Source organism: Astyanax mexicanus, chromosome 9 (genome assembly GCF_023375975.1).
Source record: "Astyanax mexicanus isolate ESR-SI-001 chromosome 9, AstMex3_surface, whole genome shotgun sequence".
Lineage (NCBI taxonomy): Eukaryota > Metazoa > Chordata > Actinopteri > Characiformes > Acestrorhamphidae > Astyanax > Astyanax mexicanus.
The window spans coordinates 18,487,503-18,515,417 of record NC_064416.1 but is presented as its reverse complement, the minus strand read 5'-3'; the positions used below and the strand labels follow the sequence as shown (position 1 = coordinate 18,515,417).

Below are 27,915 nucleotides of genomic sequence, written 5' to 3'. Positions count from 1 at the left end.
TCTGATTGCATTCAGTTACAAGACCTTAATATATTAGTTATTTAATGAGGTCAAGATCACTGAGGATCATTTACATTTACATTTATGGTATTTAGCAGACGCCCTTATCCAGAGCGACTTACAACAGTGCTTCAAAGTTACTTAAGATATCCAAGCTAGTTTGTAGACTAGGATCAAGAGATACATAGAACTTAATCATGTTAAGAACCCTAGGAACCTTTTTTTTTTTTTTTTTTTTTTTATTATTAGTTTAGGAACTCTTTGAAAAGATGTGTCTTCAGTCGACGTTTGAAGACCGTGAGTGACTCTGCTGTTCTGACATCCAGTGGAAGTTCATTCCACCACCTTGGTGCCAGCACAGAGAAGAGTCTGGATGTCTGTTTTCTGTGTGTTTTGAGTGATGGAGGTTCGAGCCGAGCCGTACTGGAAGCTCTAAGAGCTCTTGGTGCAGATCTGGCTTTGACCATCGCCATCAGGTATGAAGGTGCTGGTCCGTTTTTTGCCTTGTAGGCCAGCGTCAGGGTTTTGAATCTGATGCGGGCGGCAACAGGAAGCCAGTGGAGGGAACGCAGCAAAGGAGTCACATGACTGAACTTCGGAAGATTGAAGACGAGTCGTGCTGCCGCGTTCTGAATTAACTGTAGTGGTTTGGTGGCTCGCAGTGGAAGACCAGCCAGTAGAGAGTTGCAGTAGTCAAGTCTTGAGATGACAAGAGACTGCACAAGCACCTGAGTGGCATCCTGAGACAGAAACGGTCGAATTCTTCGGATGTTGTACAGGAGAAATCTGCATGACCGAGTCAGATTTGCAATATGGCTCGAGAACGATAACTGGTCATCCATTACTACACCGAGGCTTCTTGCTTCTGCCGATGGAGTGACCAGTGAGTTCTCGAAAGAGATGGAGAGATTGTTGTGAGGGCTTGTAGTTCCTGGGATGAACAGAAGGTCAGTCTTGCTGGGGTTGAGTTTTAGGTGATGAGAACTCATCCACATCGAGACATCATTGAGACATGCTGAGATGCGGGATGAAACCTGAGTGTCGGAAGGAGGAAATGAAAGGATTAGTTGGGTGTCATCAGCATAGCAGTGGTATGAGAATCCATGAGAAGATATTATTTCACCCAGAGAGCGAGTATAGAGTGAGAAAAGAAGAGGACCAAGCACCGAGCCTTGTGGAACCCCAGTGGAGAGTCTGCATGGAGCAGATGTTGCCCCTTGCCAAGTTACCTGGTAGGAACGGTCCTCCAGGTACGATGCAAACCACTGCCATGCAGAGCCAGTGATTCCAAGGCTGGTGAGGATGGAAAGGAGAATGCTGTGGTTGACCGTGTCGAAAGCAGCAGAGAGATCAAGCAGAATCAGAACAGATGACAGGTTAGTAGCTTTTGCTGCATGAAGCTTCTCTGTAACTGCAATGAGGGCAGTTTCAGTAGAATGTGCAGGTTTGAAGCCAGACTGGTTTGGATCCTGAAGATTGTTCTGAGTGAGAAAGAGAGAAAGTTGGTTGTAGACAGCACGCTCAAGGACTTTGGAAAGGAAAGAGAGGAGAGAAACTGGCCTGTAGTTGCCAACGTCCAAGCTGTCTAGAGTTGGTTTCTTCAAGATAGGAACCACTCTGGCAGTCTTAAAAGTTGATGGAACATGACCAGATGATAGAGAGGTGTTAATGATGTGAGTGATGAACGGAAGGAGGTCAGGAGCAATTGTCTGAAAGAGGGAAGATGGTAAAGGGTCAAGTGGGCAAGTGGTTGGATTGTTAGAATGTAGAAGATGAAGGATTTCATCTGTGGAAAGCAGAGAGAATTGAGACAGAGAGGTAGAATGTGGAAGATAGAGCTTGGTGGGAAGGGTAGAGGCAGGGGGAAAGGATTGGCGGATATTTGCTACTTTCTCCTCAAAGGAGTTGACAAAATCATCAAAATCATCACCACCCCACCTCATTCCCTACTTATCGAATTTACCTGGATCTCGATCATTTATAACGTCTTGCCCAGAGCTCGCTGGTCAGTTTTTAGCCTCATTCACAAGATAACACCTCACAACGTATACAGAAGTAGGCATTCCCAAGCCTTCCTTTAAGGTATTCATCTTGGTTGAAGGCCTTCAGCATCTAAAATGAACAGATAATTTAATTTAATGACATTTGATACATGATATTTAACTCATTTTATTAAAGTGGAATAAATGTAAAAATCTGTAAAAACAAAAAAACAAAAAAAAAAACGATGATTCTTCACAATCAATGTTTAAATTCATTTGTGTGCATATGTAATTAGACATGATTTCATATGCAATTATATAATATAGCCAAAAAACAATAACTGAACATCACATTTAATAGTTATAACATTTAAAGTTCAACGCAGGGCTTAGTAAAAGCTTCTTCTTGCATGGCAGAAAGTCTTTCACTGACTTTTCTCTATGAAAGCTGTGGCAAATCCACAGCAGAAAGTTTGAATTTTCATTAGAATTTACTGCCACACTTTATTCATGCAGCACAGAGTGGAAGCGCAGGGATATTATGGGCTGCATGGATAATAATGGAGCCCATTTTCCGCAGCCAAAGCTAATACAGCCAGTTCCAGGCGTCTTGTTATCGTTGCTGTGTTTGCATGATTCTTCTGACTGTGAAGATATCTGAGGAATCTTTCAAGATGCAAAAGCGTTTTCCGTGTGTGAATGTTGAGTGTGAACCCCTAGAGAGAGTGCAGAGTGCTTTAACTTTCCTTTTTTTTTAGGTGTGCTTCTGATTCCCACAATGAGAAACGTATACTTTATAACAGATTTTTTTTTTTTTTTGTATTTTTTTTTTAGTATCAAGAACGGCTTATCATTTAATAGGGTTTAAACCACATTTTCGGAGCACGTCTCTCATCTCACATTTTACCGCACTGAGGTTCATGCATTCTGCAGTAGTTCACATTTATAGAGGAAAAGAAATGCTATATTTTATTTTTGTTATTCTGATGCAAAGTGTAGGAAAAAATTGATTTCAAATCTGTTGTTTTGTTGCTTCCTTCTTTCCTCCATGTGCTACTTTTTTTCATCACCTCTCCTGTGTGGATAATCAGGCCTTCCAGGGTCCTCCACCTTTTCTGGAAACAACCTTGACCTCTGCTGATGCATGGCAAATGCGTGCAGGTGCAGGTACCGAAGCGGAAAATACCGATTCTTTGAGCTTTATGGGCATGAAACACATTGGCTCGGCTCATATAATGGAGAATGACTCGAGTGGAGATTGCCCAAACGGGGAACTAGCCCTGTGTCCGCTTTACAGACCCAGATGGCTGAAAAACCAAAGGAGCTCGACAGGGGCTTATGAACCTTCTGGTCCTCAGTGAATAAGGTTACGGAGGCCAAAAAACGTGGACATGGACGCATGGCTGGAAATGTGAAAGTTATTTATCCGTGACTCATCCAATCCAGATTTGTCAAATTCCATTTTGGGTTTGATTTGAGAATATATTACACAACTGCCAGTTCTCCAGAAGATTTCCAGCTTGCTTTTCAGCAGAACTGAGCTTTTTTCCTGTAGGGTGCGATGAGCCGAGGGCTGTGTATGCCTTGTGGAGGGATAGTGTTATATATCGTGAGCTCCGTTTGAAGCGCTTGGACAAGTTTTAAAGGAGGACAGGGTGAAAGTGAGATTCAGAGATGAGCTCGGGTTTCTTTCTGACGCAGTAAGTACTTCAAGGTGTGAAGGACAGTACATTTCCTCAGGGAAATAAAAGCAGGCCTCCCGCTATCCGAACATTCTCCTTCCACTGCATTACCATACTCACATAAATGCCATGTTTTAATGGTGTTTTTTAATTAAATAGAAAGCTTCCTGCTCCCTAAATGCTTGTGTCTGTAAAAGTGCATCTTTAATTTCCTCTCTACTGGATTGTACATCACACTTTGAAAAGTCTTCTCTTCAAAGGTCACCTCATTTTTTACTGCCAGACAATTTCACTGCTTTCACTTTAACTCTGGAAGTCTATGAACCGCTCAGAGCCCTGCTGCAGGTGGCCAGACATGCAGTTAATGCTGGCATTTATCCAAAAACAGGGTTTCTATACGTCACCCTCCCCAATATTCCTCCAGACCAGTTCTTTAGGGTGAACTGCTGAGGTTCCTAAGTGTTTATTGCTTATCAGCATATAAAAAAAAACAGTGCTGCAATGCAAAACAGAAGCGATTTTAGCTGACTTACTGTTACTGGACTGAAACACCCAGCCTCCCACCCACGCTCTAAAATGAAGTATTAGGCAAACAAACAACAAAAAAAAAAATGCAAAATGTATGTTTAAATAATTGTAACTTATTAACTAATAATCTGGATCAAAATCATGTAATTGGGTCATTATCAGAACACCTTTTGTCATCATATTTATAAGACTTTAGACTAATACAGAAAAATAAAGGAATCATATTTTTCATCACTTTTTTACTTTCACTGAAAGCTGCATGTCAGTGAGGGGGTGAACATGTTTTAAAACTTGCATTTGATGAATGCATGGTTGTCCTAGAGTTGCAAACACTCTGAACCTTTGGAGGACTTGAGTATTTGTCTATCCCAACATATAGAGGGTGAACAAGGACACGTATAAATAGAATCATATGTTTTAAAAGGAAATAACTGCAAACAAATTCAAATGCTTTTAAAATGTATTTAACTAGGTAAAACCCCACCAACATCAAATAAAACTGTAATAAAAATACTTTAAAGTTTCACTTTGGAGTAAATATCGAGTAATGTATTCTTACACAGCTCTCATGTATATTAAAGGGTTGTTAAATTATTATTGACCCTAATAGATTTTTTTCATTTTTATTTTAACAAAATAATGTAATGTATATTTAAGTATTGGCTAAAAACATTTTAAAAGACATTTTTCACACTGCACCCTCCATTCTTACCTCTTTAGCAGCTCAGCTTCAGCAGAACCGACCACACTTGACACAAACTGAGAGTGAGGGAATGTTATTAATGACTGCGTCGCCACTTCCATTCCCCTGATGATGGATACACTGGGTTGACTATACACTCCATCTATCTATCAGTGACCAATCCTTCTCCATTACTACTTGGAGCCTAAAGTGAGAACATGATTTAATAACCTTCACCTGCTGCAGCCCTGCTGACCAGGCTGTTTTCAACTGCATGCATAAGACAAATGAGCTAATGGCCTCCCTTGTGGCTGTTCTCCATTAGAAATAACAATCACTAACAGAAGCGAGGATGAGATATAGCCAACAACAGCACCGCTGGGAAAGATATGAGACAAACATGTGTTTTGGTGCATGCAGAGCTTGAAAAAATAAAATGAAACATTATTGGCACCATTTAGTTTAATTTATAATCTCATGCTGAGCAATAATGTATTATGGGACAAACTTAATTGTTTTGACAGATTCAAAGTTCTTCTTTTGTCTGAAGTAATTCTTTTCCCATACAGAACAATAATAATATGCAGCCACTGAGATCTGAGATACTTTACAAATGCCAGTTAGTGGTGGCTACATGTCTGAGCACTCTTCTTGCAGGAAAAAGTGATAAAGTACTCACTAGGGTGCCTATTTTTGCAATCATTTAGGATTATGTGCCCTCTGGATCAAAGAAATTTGAGAGTGTTTTTTAATGAATGTCCATCCATATGTGTCCTTCTGTCCTTTTAATTGAAAAAAGTGCTGTACTTAAGTGGCTTTTGTATGCCACCTCTACTAGTGTAGTGTCCAAAGTGTTTTTTTTTATTTTGTTTTAAAATGTAAAGATGAGCCTAATGGTAATGTTTAGCCTAGTAAATTAATGTTAATCTTAGTCCAGGATGAATCCGCCATTGTTAAGCACCATGGCGCCAACAGGTAAATGTTTATCAGCTCCTGAGAGGCCTTCCTATTCTATTGGCAATACTTCGCTTCTATGGGGGCTATACAAACTGTGTATGTGTGTAAATTTGCAGATCTGTGTATGTAATGTTATACAGTTACAGTATAAACAGTATAAAAAACCTTTCAAACTTGTTGCTGATAACAGTCAGGATGGTCCTTTTCATCTTTGTTTTGAAGCACATGGCATCTGTTTCTTCCATTAAAAAGATCTGGAATACCTATTTGTTTTTTTTCTGTGTGATGATCCATCCCAGATGCCTGTGAGCCCAGAGAAGTCAACACCACTAGACATAATTAACATAAAGGCTGTTTACTGAATTGCACAGTACTGTTTTATGGTGCAATTATGAAGAAACCTTTGTACCAAATCACAGTCACAGTCATATTAGATTTGGCTCTGTCTGTGTTTACAACGCATTTATCTTTCTGGTGTATTGTTTATTCTGTGTTTGAACCATTTTTGAATTTTCTACAACAATTTTGCCTTTCCCTTTTGTCTCATCTCTTCATTAATAAATTAAATTAAGTCGATTTGACAAAACATAAAATCTTTGGTTTATACCGTCTTCAATGTAATTAATAGTAAAAGTAAGTGCAAAAAATACTTATTTATTTATTTATTTATTTGCTTATTTGAGCTTTCAGTGCTGTCCCAACCTTTTCTGGTTTGGTGTTGTACACTGTAAACACATAAGTTGTTTAAACTCAAATGATTTAAGTCTGTTTTACATAAAATTGGATATTTCTAAACAATACTCAATTATTTTGAGTTAGTTGAACATTTAAACAGAGATCTTTGAGTTGAACCAACTTATAATAATTGAGTTTAGTCTTTTGTCATTGGCAGCTTCTTTTCCATTGGCTTCTGTCACAATCTATTTGCATTCTGGGTGTGTCCAACAGTTTCTGACAGACACTCGCCATCTGTGTGTAGTGATTCCCCTTGGGCTACCATAGAAGTAAATCAAGTTCCCCTTTAGTTGGAATAACTTGATGTTGTAATTTATATTAACTTAACTATATTCATTCCGCATTACTTAAACAATTTGAGCAAACTGTCTGCCTTAAAAAAGTTAAGTAAACTCAACTTATCCGGTCTTACAGTATAACAAAAATAAAAAAGTAAAATAAACTTCCCCTGTAGTTGTAATAACCTGATGTTCTAAGTTATGCTAACTTAGGTTTTCTTTACCCATTACTTTATCATTATGTTTTTAAGGCAACCGGTTTCATCAAAAATTTTAAGTAAATTAACTTATCCGAGCTTACAGTGTACTACTTCTACCACCCCAGGCTTTTGTCTGGACTTCTGTTGAGTGGGTTTAATTACGAAAGTAAGACCCCCTCCACTCTATAATTGCACCCTAGTTTTGACAAGTCTGAGTCCTGCTTGGTGTTCCGTTGATGTTAAATCTATCACAGACTCGAATGGCCGCAAAAATGCAACTTCGGCGCTAGTTCATTTCTGTCATGTTTGTGGTTCTCCAGCTTCACTTGCAGACAGCAGTCAGTCAAGCCCCGAGCCGTGGACCTGAATCTGTAATTACCAAACTGCAGCACACCCACACCCCGGCCTCCACCACGGAGGAGATGAGAGCCCTGATCTGAAACAGTAGATGTCATACTGGATCTCTGCGACTGCACACATGCTTTCACTCAGCACTGGAACCGCATGGGTGTGAAGCCGGGAGAGCGCAGGCCACAGCACCCAGGGAAATGCGGGGCAGGAAACAATGTCATAACTCACAAACTGTAAGTGGAGTGGAGCTAAAGCAGAACCTGACAGACGAGGGTACAGTAACACCTCGTCTGAAGGGTTCTACTGTTTGCCTTATGTCTGTACAACATATTCCAGAGGTATTTAACACCTTGATAAACCCTGCATAAGCATTCTCAAAGGTTATTCCTATGGAAACTGTTTGAAAAGAACTATAAATACAGTGATACGTTGAAGCGGAGCACCATATGCTGCATTTACATTTTTAGTCACAGAGCTCATTCTACTGTTTATCTTGCCTGTCTAACATATTTCAAAAGTATTTAACACCTTGATTAGCTTTACACGATTATTTGTTCGTAGGTCATCCCCATGGAAACAGTTGCAAATGGTATAAAACACATGGTATGTGCTTCACGACTATAAATGCAGTAATATAGTCTTGTTAATGACCATGTCCTGCATCAGACATGCAAACCTATTGTATAAACCATTGACTGTGTATAGCTGGACAGAGCATCGTCTCTCAAAAGTGAAGCCACCACAGGTCGGGCGCCCCCTGCTGTTCGGTTTCAGAAAGCTGTGTAACCCCACCCATCCCCTTAGGTTTCAATGACTGTAACTGTAATTCTACCTCCTTTATTTAAATGCAACAGCTAGTGTAACCTCTGATTATATTGTCAAATTTTTATATCCACAGAGAATTCATTTTTTAAAACGTTATTCAGCTCTATTAAAAAAGGTGTGGTTATTGAAAAACGGCTGGTTATGGGCGGGACCAATAACAGACCGTCAGCTCTGCTCGGCTCGGCTCGGCTCTGCAGCCTGTGACCGCGAGGCAGCCCTCAGGGGCGGGGTTATTTAAATGAGTAGGCGGTCTCTCCACAGTCTTTCTCCCTCCTCTGGTCTCTACTGCGCAGACTCGGGTATCAGGATCACCAACATGGCGGAAGATTTTGACTTCATTTTCATTGAATGAATGGGAACGGCGACACGACGTCCATCTTTTTTTTACAGTCTCTGATATTAACTGTACCCACAAGACATTTCCCAAAAAAAGAATGTTTTTTTTTGCAGGTGGTGGCCACAGATACATACTCTCTCATTATCCTTACTGACTGATTCTCTATTTGTCTTGCATTTAGCTAGTGTCCTTGTCACTACTGGTAGAATGAGGCATTACAGATAGTCCAGCTCCTCCAGGAAGCTGTCATGGTGTTCTGTTTCTCCAGCTCTGACTACAACTGTCTCTAGAGGGATGCATGTGTGTCAGTGTGGGGAAACAATGATGTAATGCACTGATCAACATTTACACACTCAGAATCTGTTTCTATATCAGCCATAGCCCTTCATTATCAACTATGTGCCCATCACATTTTTATATTCATAAATGAGTACCTGTTATATTAGCTATAGCTCCACATTATCTCTCTTTACTGCTGTTTTGTTATGTTATTTGTTTGTACTGAGCGGGTCGACCCAAGGGGGATGGGTTCCTCTGACTGAGTCTTGGTTCCTCCTAAGGTTTCTTCCTCTTAAAGGGAGTTTTTTCACAGTCTTTGCCACTGTGTCCCACAATAATTGGCATCTATGTGGCGCTGCTAATAAGAGGCGTGGACCTGTTTTTCTCTGTAAAGCTGCTTTGTGACAAATTCTGTTGTAAAAAAAGCACTATAGAAATACAATTGAAATGGAATTGAATTGAATTGAATGCCTGCCTTGCATTATTTTCAGTTAAAAATGAATAATTTTTTTAAATTACAAATTTTTTACAAAACATTAATTTTTTCCTATTTTAAGTTATTTAAAGTGTCAAAATATCACAATATGTGAACCATAATAGCAAAAAAGTGAATGAAACAATCTGCTGATACAACACGTTTTAAAATGTACAATTAAGAAGGCTACTGTGATATTATAGAAGAAACATGTGTGATCATTATTTACAAAAATTCAACACAATGTGAGCACACATATTTCTAAATACATTAGACTACCGAGAATGTAATTACTTTTGAGCTATATCACGGTCACACCACATATCGCACCACATTTGGTATATATGATCAGTTAATTAAAAATTTAAATATGAAAGCATGTGCACACAACGTTAAACAGTTGCAAACATGTTCTTATTTAAACCATTGTAAAATCCTTGTATGTACTGACCTGTGTGTTAAATTTAACAAGACTGCTATGTAACAGTTTTGGTATTTTAAAATGGGCCAGACTTCTAGTTTTGTTTTGGTTCTAATGAATTTTCTTTTGACAGAGGAGCAACAGTGTTGGACTTCACATCATGTTTCTATGTTACTTCCATATACATACAAAACCCTCAACATTACTAAAGCAACTAATGCAAGGAAAAATACATTTTTCCATTTTACACAGCACAGCGTAAGCAGAAGTGTCCCGAAGTTTTATTTAAGAGTAATGGTTTTTAAAATAATCCAGATGCACATTTTACAAAAATACTGTTATAAAAAATAAACACGCCAGTGGAACATTTTTTGCAGGAACAGTTAACAAAAAAAACGCTGTAGACTATGTAATAAATCTGAATTTGAGGTTGTCCTCAGGGCTATGTACATGGAAGCATCTTAGATTAAGGCATGCAGTTCAAAACGGAGTAAACCACACATGGTACTTAGCAACTCAAAATAAACAAGCACTTTTCTTCCAGCACACTCGTGCCTTGAGGACACCGTTTAAGTGCGTTTCCCTGTCTGAGGAATCCGCGAATGGGTGGCTTACAGTGAAGCCGGGACTACAGCTCTGTTACTGTGATCACTTTAATTAATTCCTCTAATGGATTACATCATAGCGTCCCGCTGCCCTGTGAATGGCTACATTGAGGCCTGCTTCAGTGCACTGGGCCCTGCTATTGAAATAGAATTGCATTAATATTCACTGGACCATACTGCATTCTTTGTCTCTGTAGCAACTCCAAGATTGATTCTCTCTCTTTTTTTATTTTTTTCTCCTCCCAACTTTTTTTTTCTCCCTGTCTTTTTTGCTTAACACTTGCTTAATTTGTCTTCTTTCATAAAAGTAAGCTTCAACCATTTTTGCCAACTTTTATATCTGTGGTAAAGGTAGGTCTAAATTCTACGCAGATGGACCAGCAAATGTACTTTCCCTGCAGAGAACTGCAATCTGGCAAGACCATGATCTTTTTTGAGGGCCCTCTACTGGAAGTCCTAAAATCCAGCTCTGCACTAACAATGACCACATAGAAACTGTCTAACACAATTGTTATGCTTATAAATAGTGTGATTAACAAACATGCATTATTCATTTAAAATGATGATAAGCTTATCTGAGACAAAAGCTTTGCCTGCTTCAAGTGAATAAATGAGTAAATAAAAGTATTCACATACTGTTTGGAATGTAAAGCATTGCATAAAAAAAATCTAAAACATAATTTTATGAGTGTCTATGCACAACATTACATCTCTGGAAAAAAATAAGAGCCACTGTTTTTGGTATATTTAGGTATATGTTTGAGTAAAATGAACATTGTTGTTTTATTCTATAAATGAAGGACAACATTTCTTCCAAATTACAAAGAAAAATATTGTCATTTAGAGCATTTATTTGCAGAAAAATGAGAAATGTCTGAAATAACAAAAACGATTAGTTTAGAAATCACTATTTTGTGGAATAATTTTAATTTTCATGCATCTTGGCATGTTCTCCTCCACCAGTCTTACACACTGCTTTTGGATAACATTATGCCACTCCTGGTGCATAAATTCAAGCAGTTCAGCTTGCTTTGATGGCTTGTGATCATCCATCTTCCTCTTGACTATATTTCAAAATCAAAGAAACTCATGATTTTAATGTGATCTCTTATTTATTTCCAGAGCTGTATTTTATACCCCTAAGCACAATCAAAGTCTTCTGAAGTCCTGCATCTTTGGAGCCCCCAAAACTAAAGCAAATCCACCTAAATTGACCTAAAAGGTGATATTACACAACACAAAAATGTGTTATAGTCTACTGCATGCATTTCTAACCAGGTTCCTTCAGAAACACAGTTCTGTGAACCTTAGTGTTTCCTCTCTTCTTACACTTCTAGTTTACCTCTCGAAGGTCTTGCTAATTAGCTGATAAGTTGAATCAAGTGGGTTTAATGAGGTAAAATGCTAAAGGTCTCGGGTCTGACCCATGCTGCCTGTTGTATTCATAGATATCAGGTTCACATAGTGCACAGTGTATGCTCAATACCCCTGGGGATACATATACTCTAAAAAAGAGAAATAAAGCATATGATGATTTTGAGCATTTAATAGTTGAAATTACATAAAAAAGGCAAATCCCTACTAATTTCTGTATTTTCTATGTTTAATGTTTAATGTTTCTATGTATAATCTTTGTCCTGTGATCATGTTTCTGTAAAGCTGCTTTGTGACAACACAAGTTGTAAAAAGCGCTATACAGATCAATTTGATTTTATTTTATTTGATAATAACTTACTTGATAAATTACCTAGTTAAGGTTAGGGAATCTTAGCTGAAGCTTAGTGCTGAACTGTTCAGGAGAGAATTAACCAGCTTGGCATATGTCTTGTAGTTCTTCTGGGTTCTAAGCTGTCTCCATCTCTCAAACACATTGCCAATATTTACTCCCCAATTTCACTCCGTCTCTGGTCATGGAGCTGTTTGGACACATACCGAGGCTGTTCCATACCTGGCAGTTTGTGCAAATAGGACTGGGGATGTACAGTGGGTGGGAAAACAGAAACAGATTTCCACTATGTAACAAACAGTCAGTCTTTTTACAGTCACATGTTTACTATGTATTATGTCACCAATGTGCCATGTTTAAAGTTTAGTGCAGTAGAAGTGCTAGAAACAAACTTGCTTTTAAAGTCTAGATCGTTTAAAGCAACACATCTAGAGGAACAGACACACACTAAGAAAATATCAGAAATAGACAAGCTGAGCGAGAATACCAGACATTTAAACAACCATATTAACTATTTAAAGGCCTTAATTAAATGTTTTATGTTATGTATAACTAGTTTTGACCTAATTTCTAGAAGAAAAATGTTAAAATACATGTTATAAATTGGTGTTGTGTTATTTGTGTTGTATCAGGATCTGAACCTTAAAATATTTACAAATATGTGCCTGCTATAAAAAAATTAATAAATAAAATAATTTAATTTGGTATAATTTTTTTTAGAAATGAGCCTGGGCTCTTAAGGGTTTAGAAAAAAAAACCAGACCCAGTTTACTGTACATTTAGTGTGTCATTCTTTTATATGTATATTTTTATTTTGCTTTACTTTTTGTAACATAATTTAATTCCTCTGTATGTCTTCTACATATGCATTACTGACAATAAAACTATTTGATTTTACTTAACTTAGCAGAAATAGAACACATGTTGGTGCATTAAAGGATGTCAATAAAAACACAGAAGGATAATTACCTAATTTAATTTAAATATTTACTGTGATATAGGATGTTTACTCCATTGTTTAGAGCACTGATTATGGTTGTTTTCAGATAAACAATAATATTATAAACACTAACACTATTTATAACAGCAGAACCCAGCATTGATAAATATCACCGGTGTGTTTGGCTGTGTGCTGTTGTTATTTAGTAGTGAAAAACAGAATTGACTCTGTATGGAAATGAGGCAGCCCGCGTTGCTGATTGGTCGGCATCCTCGCAGCCACAACAAGTCACGTGACCGCCCTCATCCTCAGCTCGGCCTGGGCGCTGAGGCGGAGGAGAGGGAGGAGGGGCTGTGCGCGTGCGCAGTGCGCGCGGCGACCACACGCGGCTCCGTCTCGCCGTTTATTCCGCGTCCTCCACCATGCAGCAGCCAAACGGTCCCGGTGGAAGGCCGAGCAGAGGCAGGCTCTCCCACCGCACCTCCTGCCCCTATCACCGGCTCTCGCTGTGGATCAAGGCCGCTGTCCCCGCGCTCAGTATGGGTTAAGCGCTGGCGGGCGGACGGACTGCGCGCTCCGGAGGATGGAGACTCGCTCGGATTGTTTTTTTTTTCTGATTTTGGACACAGAGAGACAGACGCGTCCGGACGGAGAGAGCGCGTAGAGACTGAGAGAGACAGAGAGAGAGAGGCGCTGAAACCGCAGCCTTTCCTTCCTTTTCCTTTCCTCCCTTTGCTCTCCGTCTCTTTTTGAGAGATGATTGCAGATCTGGTGTGCAGCGCCGTGGCTCTGGTTCTCTATGTGAACACGCTGGGCGCTGATTTCTGCTACGATGACAGGTACACACACACACACACACACACACACACACACACATATTCCCCTGCTCACAGGGGGCTTCAGTAGTATAAGACCCCCTATTGTGGGCAGCCTTATGCCCGCGGACTCTGGTTCAGTTTAAGCTGGAACTGCCCCGACTGCAGAAACTGTGTCCTCTGTTTGTATTATTTAGTGTGGGAATAAAACACATTTTCAGAATAATAAATGGTAAAGCATTTATTATCATTTATTGTGGTCAGCCTGATGCCCACTGACTTGGGCTGCATTTATTATGTGTTTTGTGAGAAAAGAAACAGTTTGAGAATAATGTTTGTGTATGAATGAATAGATGGAGGAAACTTGACTTTTCTCAGTGTATGATGGGTCCAGAGTTAGATGCTGTAGACACATAAACACAGAGCAAACAAGAGGCTTTAGTAATATAAGACCCTTTTTTGAGGGCACACTAATTCACACTGACTCTGATGCAGTTTAAGCTGAAACTGCTTAAAATATATTTAGTGTAGGAATTAAGCATAGTTTGAGAACAGTGGATGGATAGATGGATGGATGGATGGTGTTCAGGGTTTTAGTGTGATGGTTTTAGAGGGAAATGATGTAGATACACACAAACACCCGTGAATCATAGAGGGGGCTTCAGTAGTATAAGACCCCCTATTGTGGGCAGTCTTATGCCCACTGACTCTGGTTGAATTTAAGCTGTGAGCTGTGTTCTCTGGCTTTTATTATTAATGTGTTATTGTGAGAATAGACACAGCATGAGAATAATGAATGAATGGATGGATGGATGAATGATAGATAGATGGAGGGAAACTTGACTTCTCTTCACTGACTTTGCCCACTTTTATTATAGTTTTTAATGAGAATAGATAGAGTTTGAGAAGAATGGAGGAAACTTGACTTTTTTCTCAATGTATTATTGCTTCAGAGTTAGATGCTGTAGACACATGTAAACACACATGGATCATACAGGGGGCTTGAGTGCTATAATACCCTCTATTGTGGGCAGCCTACTGCCCACTGAGTCTGGTCGAGTTAAAGCTGTGAGGTGTGTTCTCAGTTTTTATTATTAATGTGTTTTTCTGAGAATAGAGAACGTTTGAGACTAATGGATGGACGAATAGAATGGATAGATAGATGGATACTTGGACTTTTCTCAGTGTTTGATAGGTTCAGAGTGAGATGCTGTAGAGACATGTAAACATACATGGAGCGAACAATGGGCTTCAGTAATATAAGACCCTCTGTTGCCCCTACTGTGGGCAGCCTAATGTCCACTGCTTTGGATTCAGTTTAAACTGAAACTGCACTGATTGAGAAGCTGTGGTCTCTGTTTGTATTATTTAGTGTGGGAATTAAAACAGTTTGAAAATTGTAGATGGATAAATAGGTAGATAAATGGATGGATCCTGGTGATTTTAGGGTTTAAAGTTGATAGGTTTAAAGTGAGATGCTGTAGACACATGTATACACACATGGAGCATACAGTGAGCTTCAGTAGTATAACCCCGTATTGTGGGCAGCCTTATGCCCACTGACTTGGGTTGAAATTAAGCTGTGAGCTGTGGTCTCTGTTTTTTGGGATATACACAGTATGAGAATAGTGAATGGATGGTTAGATGGATAAAAGGATACATGGACAGATGAAGAAAACATGACTTTTCTTAGTGTGTGATAGGTTCAGACACATGTAGACACATGTAAACACACACACATAGAACATACAGTGGGGCTTTTATGTAGTATAAGCTTCCCTATTGGGAATAAACACAGCTTTAGAATGATGAATGGATAGATGGATCAATAGATAGATGGATGGAGATTGACTTTTCTCAGCATGTTTGCTAGTGTGAGGGGGTTCAGAGTGAGAAGCTGCAGACGTATATAAACAAACATAGGGCTTCTGTAGTATAAACCTCCTGCTGTGAATGGATTGATGGATGAGTGGATAGGTAAATGGATAGTGGATAGGTAACGTGCGAACACAGCACATGGGTAGGGTTTAGTAGCAAAAGTCACCCTTTTTTTGGGGCAGCCTAATGTCCACTGACTTGGCTTAAATTTAAGCTGGAAATGCACCAATGTTAGGGAATAAATAATGATTGGGAATGGTGCATAGTAAGATAGATGGACAGAGCTTGACTTTTTCCCAGTGTTTTAGTGTAGTATAGCTCCCTTTTTGCGAATGGAAAATTAATAGAAGGGTGGGTGGGTGGATGGATGGACAGAGGCAACTTAAAACACATCTTTTTTAGTATTTTAGTGGGGTGGTTTGGTGTAAAGATCTGTAAACACATTTGAACACACAAACAGAGCACATGGGGGCTTCAGTAGTAACTTGTCAACCCTAGTAGTAGTAGTACCGTATATAGATGTGTGGATAAATGAAGCTTGATTTATGTTAGTGATTTATTGGGATGGTTTGTTGATAGGGATCAGCAACTTAAAAGCCCCCCTATTGTTCGCTTTTAACTGCCTACTGATTTAAGTTTAATTTAAGCTGGAACTGCAGGGACTGTGGAGACTGTTGCCTCTGGTTTATATTATTCATTTTTGTGTGTGTGTGTGTGGGGGGGGGGGGGGGGGGGAATAAACAAAGCTTGAAAAAGATGAATGGAAGAATAAATAGATTGTTGAATGGAGGTTGGCTTGTCTCAGTCTAGTGTCAGTTTTAGTGTTTCAAGTTTCACCCATGCCTGTGGCACTGCTATTAATTATTACAAATTATTCAATTGCTGAAGCCAAATACGCATTTAGAAATTGATTATAGAAATAGGCTATACACTGGTCACCCCTGATTTATAGTACTGGTAAATAAATAGACCGAAAGGTCTCCACACCCGCACTTGTTTACAATCCAGTGTGTTGAATAGGCTGGATGTAGGTTAATGAGCTCTGATCTGATTTTCAGCTCAGCGGCACCGAAGCTGATCTTCTCTGGACTGTGGTTTCTGGTGTAAAAAAAAAAAAACAGACAGAAATAGACTCTGTTTTCATTTAAATGAGTTGAAGACTCCAGAAAAACATACCCTTAGATCTCCCCAGTACACATGATCATTATGTTATTGTCTTATTATACAATATATGTGTGTGTGTATATATATATATATATATATATATATATATATATATATATATATATATATATATATATATATATAAATAACATAATTTTTATAGACCTCAATATTGCCCATTGTATTTACTTAACTTGAAGTATGTTATGTCAAATAAAATAAAATAAAATAAAACAAGATAAGTTTTGTATCATGTTTATGCTTTATTTATTTATATAATATATGTACAGTATTTATTATTTAGTTATTATATATATATATATATATATATATTATTATTTAGTTATTATATATATATATATATATATATATATATATATATATATATATATATATATAGTATATATAGTAAGATTTGTTGTTTTAGCAAGGCTTTTTTTTTTTTAACTCGCCAGCTCTCTACAGTTCTAAGTCTGTTTCTTCGGTTTAGATAACCACAGCACAAAAAATAAGGACTTTTGTGTTTGGTAGATTATTTCTTTGTTGGATCAATACCTCTTGGCAAAACATTTCTCTTTTAAATGGAGCCAAATTTGTAAGGAATGTGCATTTGTGGGATGAGCAGTAGAAGTGAGTATAAGGGGTTGCCAAAATTCCCTGTTATATGGAACTTGGCCTTTAGTTTGGAGATGCTGGTACCAGGGCTCACTCCAAATAATGCAGCTACTTGGTTTTGTGGAGTGCTTGAAGTTGCCCTATCGCACCAGCTCTCTCCAGATCAGTCAAACGTAGCATGATGATTTTTGGAGCAGTGACCTACTGACCACTGTGGCAGGGCTCATGCTCACAGGTGCTGCCAAGCAGGTTCCAATCAGGCTTCTGATTGGCAGCACCTGGGGGTACCAGAAGCTTAAAACAAGTGTCAGTAGCAACAGCAGAATAAACTGTTTGGCAAATTTTTCATGGGCGCAACCAACATATTCAGCTCTGCTGCTCATCCCACAAATGCTTGTTCCTTACAATTGTGGCACCATTTAAGAGGAAAATTAACAGAATTTCCATTGGTATATGAGGCATTACACAAAGAAATACAAAAAAATAATAATGATTCATTTAAAAGGGAAAATATCAGGCTTTTCTGTGCTATGTTTTATCTCCATGTTTAAAGGAACTCAGCCAGCCAGTAACCCACTACACCACTCTGTTTTTTTTTTTTTTTTAATGATTAGTTTAGCTTTACAGGGCGGTCATGAACCCACATTGATGCTATTTATTATAATATAATGTCCCTTCCCTAATCAGAAAAACTACTGATGCTTTACATTTCATTGCTCTTTGAAAAAAAAATATTGTGTGCTTCTATTAATGTTCTATTATTTACATTTAATGCATTTATATGACGCTCCTATCCAGAGCGACTTACAAGGTAATTCCTATTACAGATTTGTGCCAATGTAGAGTTAGGGGTCTTGCCCAAGGACTCTTATTGATGTAGTGCAGCATCCAGTCACCCAGACCTGGAATTGAACCCCAGTCTCCAACATGGTAGCTCACTGGCAGGTAGTGGTGTTATCCACTGCACCACACCAACCGCAATATTATATTTTTATTATATCAGTGTCTAAAAATAGTTTGAGAATAGAATGACAGTAATATTGTTTGTCACTATTATTTCTGGGACAATAAAAATTGGGTTTTCGTGAGAAGCCTATACTCTAGAGATCCAGTCACAGTAACCTGGAGCTTATTAGCCCTGTTTCCAGTAACTGTGGTTTTAGTAGGTATTTTAAAGTTGGATGAGTCAGATGGAGGTAAGCGAGTTGAGGTGGAGTGTTGTCACTGGAAATGTGCTGTAATATATGGAGTAGTAGTGACTTGTGGTCAGATCAGTAAGCTGAGAAGGTGTCCTGCTCCCTCAGCCAGCCTGCTGTAGTGTGTGTGGGTAATGTGCTGTGTGTTGTAGTGGGTGTAATGCTGTGTTGTATCTCCAGCTTGCTGCCACAGACATGGTGTATACCAAAAAAAAGCTCAGAAGGAATTCTGTAAATGTGCTGCTGATGTGGTGATAACAGCTTCTATTTAACAGCTATTAAACACTCATTAAGACTGAGTACACTAATTTTACATTTAGAATTTATAGTGGCTCAAAAGTGCATTTTTAAATCTATATAAATGCTTGTAAAGGACATAAATAAACATTCAATATTCCTCACTTTTGTTACACTTTTACACTAGTGATGGGAATCAAATAAGTGGGGATGCCTGTATCCTAAATGAAAATTTGTGTTTTTTTTTTTTTTGTAATATGTAATTTTTATTAGAGTAAAACAGTTAAAATTCAATAAAGTTAATAAGTTTAACTTGTGATTCCCTGTATGTGCCCCACATGTGCCCCTCTGCCATAAAATGCCATAAACTTCACTGTACTGTATTAGAACTGCTGTAAAACAGTGACTCATCCCTTACGTAACATATCTGTCTAGGGCTTTTATGATAATTAATTTATCGACTTATCTATATGCACAGTTTGAGGACATAATGTCAATGATGTTCCTGACATTAGTATTGCCCTTTGTTTTAACTTAGCAAGGAGAGCTCATTAACATCTGTCTGTTGATATTTCAACTGTGTTTTACATTATTTTTCATTTATTTAGAATAGATGCACAGCTTTCAGACCTCAAATAATGCAAAGAAAACAAGTTCATATTCATAAAGTTTTAAGAGTTCAGAAATCAATATTTGGTGGAATAACCCTGGTTTTTAATCACAGTTTTCATGCATTCTGGCATGTTCTCCTCCACCAGTCTTACACACTGCTTTCAGATAAATTTATGCCACTCCTGGTGCAAAAATTCAAGCAGTTCAGTTTGGTTTGATGGTTTGTGATCATCAATCTTCCTCTTGATCATATTCCAGGGGTTTTAAATTTGGCAAAAAAAATCATAATTTTTTAAGTGGTATTTTATTTTTTTCCAGAGCAGTATACAGTATACAAAATATATGTCTGAAAAATATTATTTCTTTTTATTTTAAATTAATTGCTTTTTTTAAAAGGGTGGAATTGCATTATTCTGCTGTTATTTTTTAATTGTATCAGTGGCATAATAAATGGTTAACTTAATATAAAATATTATTGTTTATTACAATAATCTCTGTGACAATCTGTTATGAATAAAAAATAATTTGAGGCCTGAATCAGTCACAATTTAATGTAATAGTGTTCTATAAGATGTTCTTTTTAAAAATGTGATCGGCTAAAAATCTACATATTATAAAATAATAAGGACAAAACTCCTGATCTATCAATGGATCATTTCTATATTAGTCTTTTCATTTATTGTAAAAGTGATGAGTTTTGATAAAATCCACTGGAATTTATTGTATTGTTGTATTTATTTAAGCTACATTGTGATTGCACTCAGCTTGGTATTACAGTAAATCCTTGAGACCTGCAGTTTAATACTGTATGATAAAATCAGAGATTAGATGAGGATGGATTAGATGTTTATGCTCAGCAGTGATTTAGTTTAGTAACAGTGTATCAGGGACAGATCAGTCATGTATTGTGTTTTGTGCTGTACTGAAAGAGCGACTGTGTTCACCACACAGTCGTTATTCAGAAGTAGAACAGTAGAGCGTTCACTGTTTCAGTTGCAGCAGCAGCAGAGCTTATTGATAGCATAATGATCTATAAAGAGTTGAGTTTGGTACATTGAAATGGGTTTATTGTGGTTTATCTGGAGCGCCTGTGAAGGATTCCACACCAACTTCAGTGTATGGACGTACCATATCGTATCATGCACAATAATATTTCCAACATCTTTGAATATCGTGAACAATATTATACCCTGAAATATTGCGCCATATCACCCACTCCTTTGGCTGTTTTTAGCAAAATAATAATTCAAACTGTTCTCATTTCCCATTATATTTCTACTAGAGACAGATTATATCTTTCCAAACTCATTTAGTTTGCTTTAATCATGAATATATGGAGATTATTAGAGAGCTGGCCTAACCCATTTCTACATTTTTGCCATTTTTCATTTTTTTTACATTATTTTAACTTAGTCTGTGTCCTAATTCCATGATAAATGGATCAACAGAGATGCTCCAGATTTATTTAGACTACAATATTTATTTACACTGACTCCCATGAAAAGTTACAATTGTTTACTTATCTTTTTGGAGATACATCAGTGACCTTTTTTTAAGGGCCTTTATTGTCATTCTGCTTGTGATCTTCATAGCTCAGGGTTAGACTTGCTATGATGCCTATGTCTATGATGATAGAGTAAAGGGTAGTGTAACGGGTCTGGGTATTAATTTAAACCCACAAACTTGTGATTAAAAAAGTGTTGTAAACTCCACTGAGTCGCAACTGTTTTACAGTATACTGTATATACACTATATACACTGACATGCCAACATCATGGGATAGCAGTTTATAATCTGATCATAAGTCAGGGGGTATTAGCACACCTGTAAGTTATGAGGTGCTATCTTGTGACTGAGGCTGAGCACTGGCCAATATGCTCAATGGGAAGTTTCAATTGAATTATTAGAGTCTAAGTGACACCTGATCGGGGTAGGGGAGCTGGGAAACCACATTTCCCTCTGAGCCCACTTGCTGCCTAGTGATGCTACATTAATGGCAGTTCCAAAATCCAAAAGAGGCATTGTCTGTATTGGAGGCTTATGCTAGTCTTCACCCTCCTAGCCTATGGGGGCATTACTACAGGGAGTTAATGTGAATGAGGTAATTTTGCATTTCAAATTAGAAGTAAATGATTTATCCCTGTCAGACCTTGCGTCCGTTACAGTAAACATCATATAATTTCTTTTTTTTAAATGTTATATTGCACAGAACTCTAATTGAGACCTGTCAGAATAAATCATAAACCAGCAACCAACATTTTTATCTACATTTTTATTAGGATAGTGGTCTCTTATTTTGGGTGCATTAGAGACTGCATTCTTATATTTTTTTTACCTCACTGGAACTTAGTTTAGGTCTAAAAGGGTTTAAAAAAATTACATAATCTTGCTACTGTGAGGAATGTTTTGTTTTAGAATATATTATAGAATGAGGGCAAATCATCCTACCAGGCATTTTATAAATGAAGTTCTTTCCAGTTGACCCAACATTAGACACCCACTGTTGGACTTTTATTTAAACCCGTATTTACATTTGATGTCCCAGCGTCACCTGGAGTGAAGTGTGGGGAGAGGGGGTTGAAAGAATCCCAGCGCCAGGCTGGTTCTGGCCAGTGTAACGCAGCTCAAACTAGTTATTTTTTCATTTGCGTTGAGATGGAGCAGATGTGGTGTGGTAGGAAAGGAGGGAGGTGGTTTTGATGCCTTATATCATATATATATATATATATATATATATATATATATATATATATATATATATATATATATATATATATATATATATATATATATATATATATTGTGTGTGTGTGAGAGAGAGAGGGAGAAAGAGAGAATGAAAAGCATGTTCAGACCCACTGTGCAGCATTTTGAGCACACCAGACTAATATTTAACAGGACTGAATGCTATCAGATAACCCGAGCCACGTCACCGCTTTATTGAGGTCAGTACTGTGGTGTGGAGTGCAGTAGGTGTGCTAAGGAAGGTAATTTATGAGTTTTAACATTTAGACAGGAAACATGGCAAGGTTCATGCACTGATATTGTGATCAGAGTAATGCAGAAGACATGCATGACATAAAACGCCCACATGGAGCTAGGGCTGGGTGATGTATTAAAAATGTTCTAGAATGATATTTAGAGAGATTACCATAATGCACTGTATTTATTGTGATTAATTAGTATTAGAAGATCTTTAAAAACTGGTACTTTTGATTTTCTTACTTAGTTTATTGATACTTGATACTTAGTTTATTGATTTACATATTTAAAAGGTCTTGCGCTATGTCCAGTTAAAGTATTAGTTTGGCAGAATTGGGGATTTGGAGACCTCTCTGGTGATAATGTGTAATTGCACCCAGCTTATAAAAGAGTACTTTTAATGCAGGTTGTTTTAAAATAAAAAAAAACTCTGTGCATATTGTTTTGTTAATTTATGAAACATTTTTTTTGTATTAAAAAAGACATATTACATCAACATTTGCTAAAAAAAAAAAAAACTACCAGACCACTCTGTTTTTACAATGAATAAATAGAACATTGCAGGGTTGTGCCATTACACTGATATTTGTAATTAAAATATTTTGTGTCTCAGTGACTTGGGAATGCCATTACTTTCAATTTAAAATCAAAAATCTTTCTTGCTGATCCTTAAAATAGGACTAATTGCACATACTGTAATAAAGAGTGCAGGTGGTCCGTGTTTTAAGCTTTAAGCTCTTTAAGAACTGATGATATGTTCAGAAAAATATGTTAAACATGCTCACAATACAAAGATGACCTGAAATGACCTTAGCTTTACCCCTCTAATTAGTTCTTGTGTGAAATGTGTTTCTCACTTGCTGCTCGTATCTCTGTAAAGGTGCTGGAGGGAAATTCAGCACACGCTGCAGGAAAAGGTCTAAAGCCCATCTGTTAGGAGGAGAGTGGAGGAAGGAAAGTGGAGGAAGGTGAAGGAGCTTTATGAATCAAAACAGAGCTTTCTCTCTCCACCTACATAACGCTGCCTAAACGCTGAAAATGTGATTCAGGCCTCTGCTGCTGTCTGTGGAGACTTTCTTGGAGACATCGGTGCTGACGAATGCCAAAGAATATACATTATGTAGAGATCTCTCTCTCACACTCTCTCTTTCTCTTTCCCAGGCTCACTCTTTGATTCTGTCTCCTCTCTCTCTCTCTGTATGTCTGTCTCTTTGTTTGTCTGTGTCTCTGTCTGTTTGTTTCTGGTTGTGTGTCTCTTTGTCTTTGTTTTTGTCTCTTTCTCTGTGTGTGTCTTGGGATTTTGTGTCTTTCTACCTGTCTGTCACGTTTGCCAGACTGTCTATCTGTCTGTCCTGTTGTCTGTCTTTTTGCCTGTTGCTTTCATAGTCTCTGTCTCTGCCTGTATGTCTACCTTTCTCTCTGTCTCTGCCTGTCTCTGTCTGTCTGCCTGTTTCTCTACTTGTTTGTTTCTCCCTCTGTCTGTGTATTTTTTCTATTGGTCTCTTTTTGCAATGTCTGTCTGACTGACTGTCTGTGTCTTTCTTTCTTTCTTTCTTTCTTTCTTTCTTTTTCTCTCTCACTCTCTCTCTTGCACTCTCTCTGTTTGTTTTCCTGTCTCTCTTTATATCAGACTCTCTTTCTGCCTGTAATTTCTCTCTGTATCTCTCTCTCTTTTTTTTTTCTCTTTTTACATCAGACTCTGTCATCTGCCTGCCAGTTTTTGCCTGTCTCTCCACTTTACTGTCTCTCTCCATCACTATTTCTCTTTCCATCAGTGTCTATTTTATTCTTTCTCTCTTAAATTAGTGTTTTTTTTGGCTGTCTTTCTTTCTCTTATGTCTTTCTGATGCTGTTTTTTCTCTTTCTCTCCTTCTCTCTCTCTCTCTCTCTCTCTCTCTCTCTCTCTCTCTCTCTTCTTTGTTGTTGTGCTGCAGTTGTATAGAGCTGTTAATGCAATCCTCTTTATTTATTCTGGTGATTTAATAAAGGCCATCAGGCGTTCTCAGTGAATAAAGAACGTGGTGGTGACAGTCTCGGCTCACGGCTCCATTAAAGCTTCAGTCTAACTGCTGCTATAATAGAAGCCTGTGGCCACATGATGAATCATCTACCCTGTGCCTTGTATTATAATAGAAGTGTGTTTTAGAGTCAGAGGCTATTCTGCTCTTTTCTGCAGGCAGAGAAACTGAAATGAACATTATTCCTCTTTAAATAAGCAGCTCTTCAGCGCGCAGCGCTCGGGTCTTCTGCAGGGTGCTCTGTCTTTACTCGCTCTTCCACCGCACTGCAGTCTGACACCTGTGCTGGGGAGTGTGGGTCATAACTCACAGGGTTCATATCTCTGGTGTTGTAAGCCCACTCTCAGGCCAGAGATGGACAGATGAGCGGCTAAATGGATAAATGCCAGATATGAATTATGCCTGGTCTCTGCTACCTGCCATGAATCTGTCCACAAAGATGATAGATGAGCTCATCTGAGGGATATTGCCTGCTGGGATGGTGGTGAAGGTTAGTGCAGAGCGAGCAGCTGATCACTGCTTGCTCTTGGCCAGGTTGGCACTGGCTTGGTTTGGTGTAATAGATCATTGGTTAATGTATATTGCAGTACTGGCCTTTGCAGAACGGACCTCAGAGTGTTTGCTGAAATATGCAAATGAGTCAAGTTCTTGGACATTTCTTCTCACCATTGATGTATAGAGAATAATGAAATATTGGTGTTTTCTCCTAAATTGATCATGCTTAATGTTAAGTATGTTCAAACTTGCACATCTGGTGCAACTAAAACATGCAATGCACCGAAATCCAACACAAGGAACATTTGGTTGAACACCAAATACTGTGCCTAATATTGAACACGTTTTTTAACCATTCAAGCTCACGACTGGTACAGGTTCATGTTTCTCTGCTCCAGAGAGTCCTATTCTATTGGCAACTTTGTGTCATGTCTTGCTTTCATCTGGACAATGTGAACAGAACCGCAAAAAAGCTTAAAAACTTTATATTATATTATAAAGTTTCTCTGGTGAAAATATTTCACCCTTCAACTCGGTGATAAAACTCATGCATCCGGACTGCAATTGAAAAAACAGGAGGAATAGTGATTTTTTTCGGCTTTTTCAGTCATGTGACATCATGTTCAGTAGCTCCTCCATTTCCACCACCTTTGGTGTACTTAATCATGTGCTGATAGAGCTGGGTGATATGGTAAAAAAAAGTATCAGTGAATTTAAAGACATTTTCATGATTCACAGGATTTATCTCTCATATTCTGACTTGCAGACAAAATGCATCAGCAGTGGCAGATTCTGCTATTCAAATACTAATTTGTGTATAGCTAAGTGATTTATTTATTTTTTTTTTACATTTTTACTGCACATCATCTAATTTAACAGGATTTTTGACACTGGCACTCGGTTGGATGACTGTTCTTTAAGTACTGATGATATACTTGATATGATATCCTTGATTATAGCATATTGTCGATGCAATGAGAAAAATTATCATGATATGATAAAATATTGATGTATTTTAGAGTAAAATCCATAAAGAACATTGATATGCTTCAGTTTCCTCCCATTCTTCTGTATCCACTGTAGTGGTGGGCAATTTTTTTTTTAATCATATTTTAATATTTTTTTATGTGTCAGCAATGTAGAAGGTACTATAGCTGCCTTAAAATCTGACTGTACATTTTATAAGAGTTTACAGTTTAACAAGTCCTATTAGGTCAGTCAGATGATGTGCAATAAGAATTGAATGAAAATCACTATAATTGCCTGAAAGAGTATTTAAATAGCAGTTTTTAGAATTTTTCTCTGCCAATAATTACTGTGTGTTGTAAAAAATGAATGTCTTTAAGTATCATTACATATTTTTTTACCATATCACCCAGCTCTAATTTACTGTGTGTTAATGCCTGAGGTCTTCAGTTTCATACAGAATAAGCCAGTAAGTTTTCTACAGCTGTAGCATTTAGAATATGACCTGTTCTGAATTGTGTTGAGCTAGCTAACCCTCTCTGCATTAATTTAGTTTCAGAGAGCGGTCAGCGTGCGGTTGGGGTTGCAGGGCCTGTGCTCCGGGGCCTCAGGGATTGACCGGTGGTGGTGTGCGTGTGCTGGAAATAGGCTAGTGCTGATGCTGTGGTTGGTGTGGTGCGTCTGGAACTGCTCTTCTCAGGCGCTGCTGCTGTAGTGTCCACCCTGCTGCCCTATCGTCCACAGGCGTGGTGAGAACCAAGGGCGGCAACCCAAACTCTGAGCATCTTTCTCTCTCTCCCTCCTTCACACTCACTTACTCACTCACTCTGTCTCTCTCTCTCTCTCCACTCTGTTTCTACCTCGAGCGCCCTGTAATTATCCCCTTCTCCGAGAAAGAGAGAGAGAGAGACTCTCAGGCTCGCACTTGCTCCGAGAGGCCGCCTTTAATCCCTCTATGGCTGCATCCAGATGGTCATGTTTGCAAAGCATTGTGGGTTCCTTTTTTCTCGTCCAGTAAATTAACCCACAATGCTTTGCAGGCTTTATATCTTTCCAAAAAAACAAGCAGAGAAATGAAGAAATAAACACCTGTATTTTTGTTGTTTGCGACAGAATGAAGATGGGAATGCTGTGTTCTGATACAGACATCATTGTTCCACCAGACAGCGCTCTGGCAGCCTGTCGGAGTTCTGAGGAGTGTGTTTGCGTGTGTTTGTGCGTGTGTGTGTGTGTTTTCTGGGGTGGTCTCTTCACGCATTGTGCTCTGCTTGCGTCTGCACTGCTTTCCAACTGATATCATGGATTCTGGTTGACATCCATCTTCACCTCATGAGATTTCATAAGGTCTTTATATTGTGGAGGGTTTTTTTCTGCTTTTGTATTTGTTGTATAAATATTTGTAAACAGCGTGTGTGTGTGTGTGTGTGTCTCAGTGTTCCAGACTAGCCAAGTAGTGAGTGTGCCAGTCAGCTGTGACTCAGTGCTGGCATTGTGCTTGGGTAAAACCTTGAAATGAATGAGAATGAAACCGTGCGGTCTGTCTATGAACGTTTAGGAAGAAACTGCTTCATGTTTGACTGGCTGAGGAGGCCAAAAAAATGAATTTGGCCATGGAAGATTGCTATCAGAGTCGGGCAGATTAGATTTGGCCAGATTTTTTATGTTAAAGTTGAAGTTTTATTCCAGATGAGCAGAACAGTGCCTTGAATTCACTGATGTACTGTACGATATATCAGTACTCATCAAAATATCAGTATTTTATATGTATTACTGTGTACAAATATATCTGTGTACTCGTATTTTATATATAAAAAAAAAAAATGTTGTTACAGTGCTTCGATTCACTGGGCAGGCAAGAACTCCACTCTATACCAATCAGAGTCTTTGGGCACAGCTCCTATAATTGTACACTGTTTTACCTCTTGAGACCCAGA

The 27,915-nt window shown here is 38.2% G+C and overlaps 2 protein-coding genes across 2 annotated transcripts in view; one reads left to right on the top strand and one right to left on the bottom strand.

Annotated features, from left to right (window-relative positions):
- Window positions 1–219: 219 nt before the first annotated feature.
- On the bottom strand, window positions 220–1,943 carry LOC125804614 (uncharacterized). Its single transcript, XM_049483685.1, has 2 exons — window positions 1,230–1,943; window positions 220–1,034 (listed from the first exon to the last, which is right to left on the bottom strand). The coding sequence occupies exons 1-2, from the start codon at window positions 1,941–1,943 to the stop codon at window positions 246–248; spliced, it is 1,503 nt and encodes a 500-aa protein (XP_049339642.1). The 3' UTR covers window positions 220–245.
- Window positions 1,944–13,376: 11,433 nt separating this feature from the next.
- The window catches only part of tmtc2b (transmembrane O-mannosyltransferase targeting cadherins 2b), a 184,260-nt gene continuing 169,721 nt past the window's right edge, over window positions 13,377–27,915 (top strand). Inside the window, exon 1 of the mRNA XM_022679614.2 lies at window positions 13,377–13,842. Within this exon, the coding sequence (XP_022535335.2) occupies window positions 13,760–13,842 (83 nt within the window). The 5' untranslated portion in view covers window positions 13,377–13,759. The remainder of the gene's footprint in view (window positions 13,843–27,915) is intronic.

Bases quoted from the DNA above. Each gene is read 5' to 3' on its own strand.
- LOC125804614 (XM_049483685.1), bottom strand. From the start codon at position 1,943: ATGAGGTGGGGTGGTGATGATTTTGATGATTTTGTCAACTCCTTTGAG. The intron at 1,035-1,229 runs GTAACTTGGCAA...TCCGACACTCAG, and splicing joins TGGAGGACCGTTCCTACCAG to GTTTCATCCCGCATCTCAGC.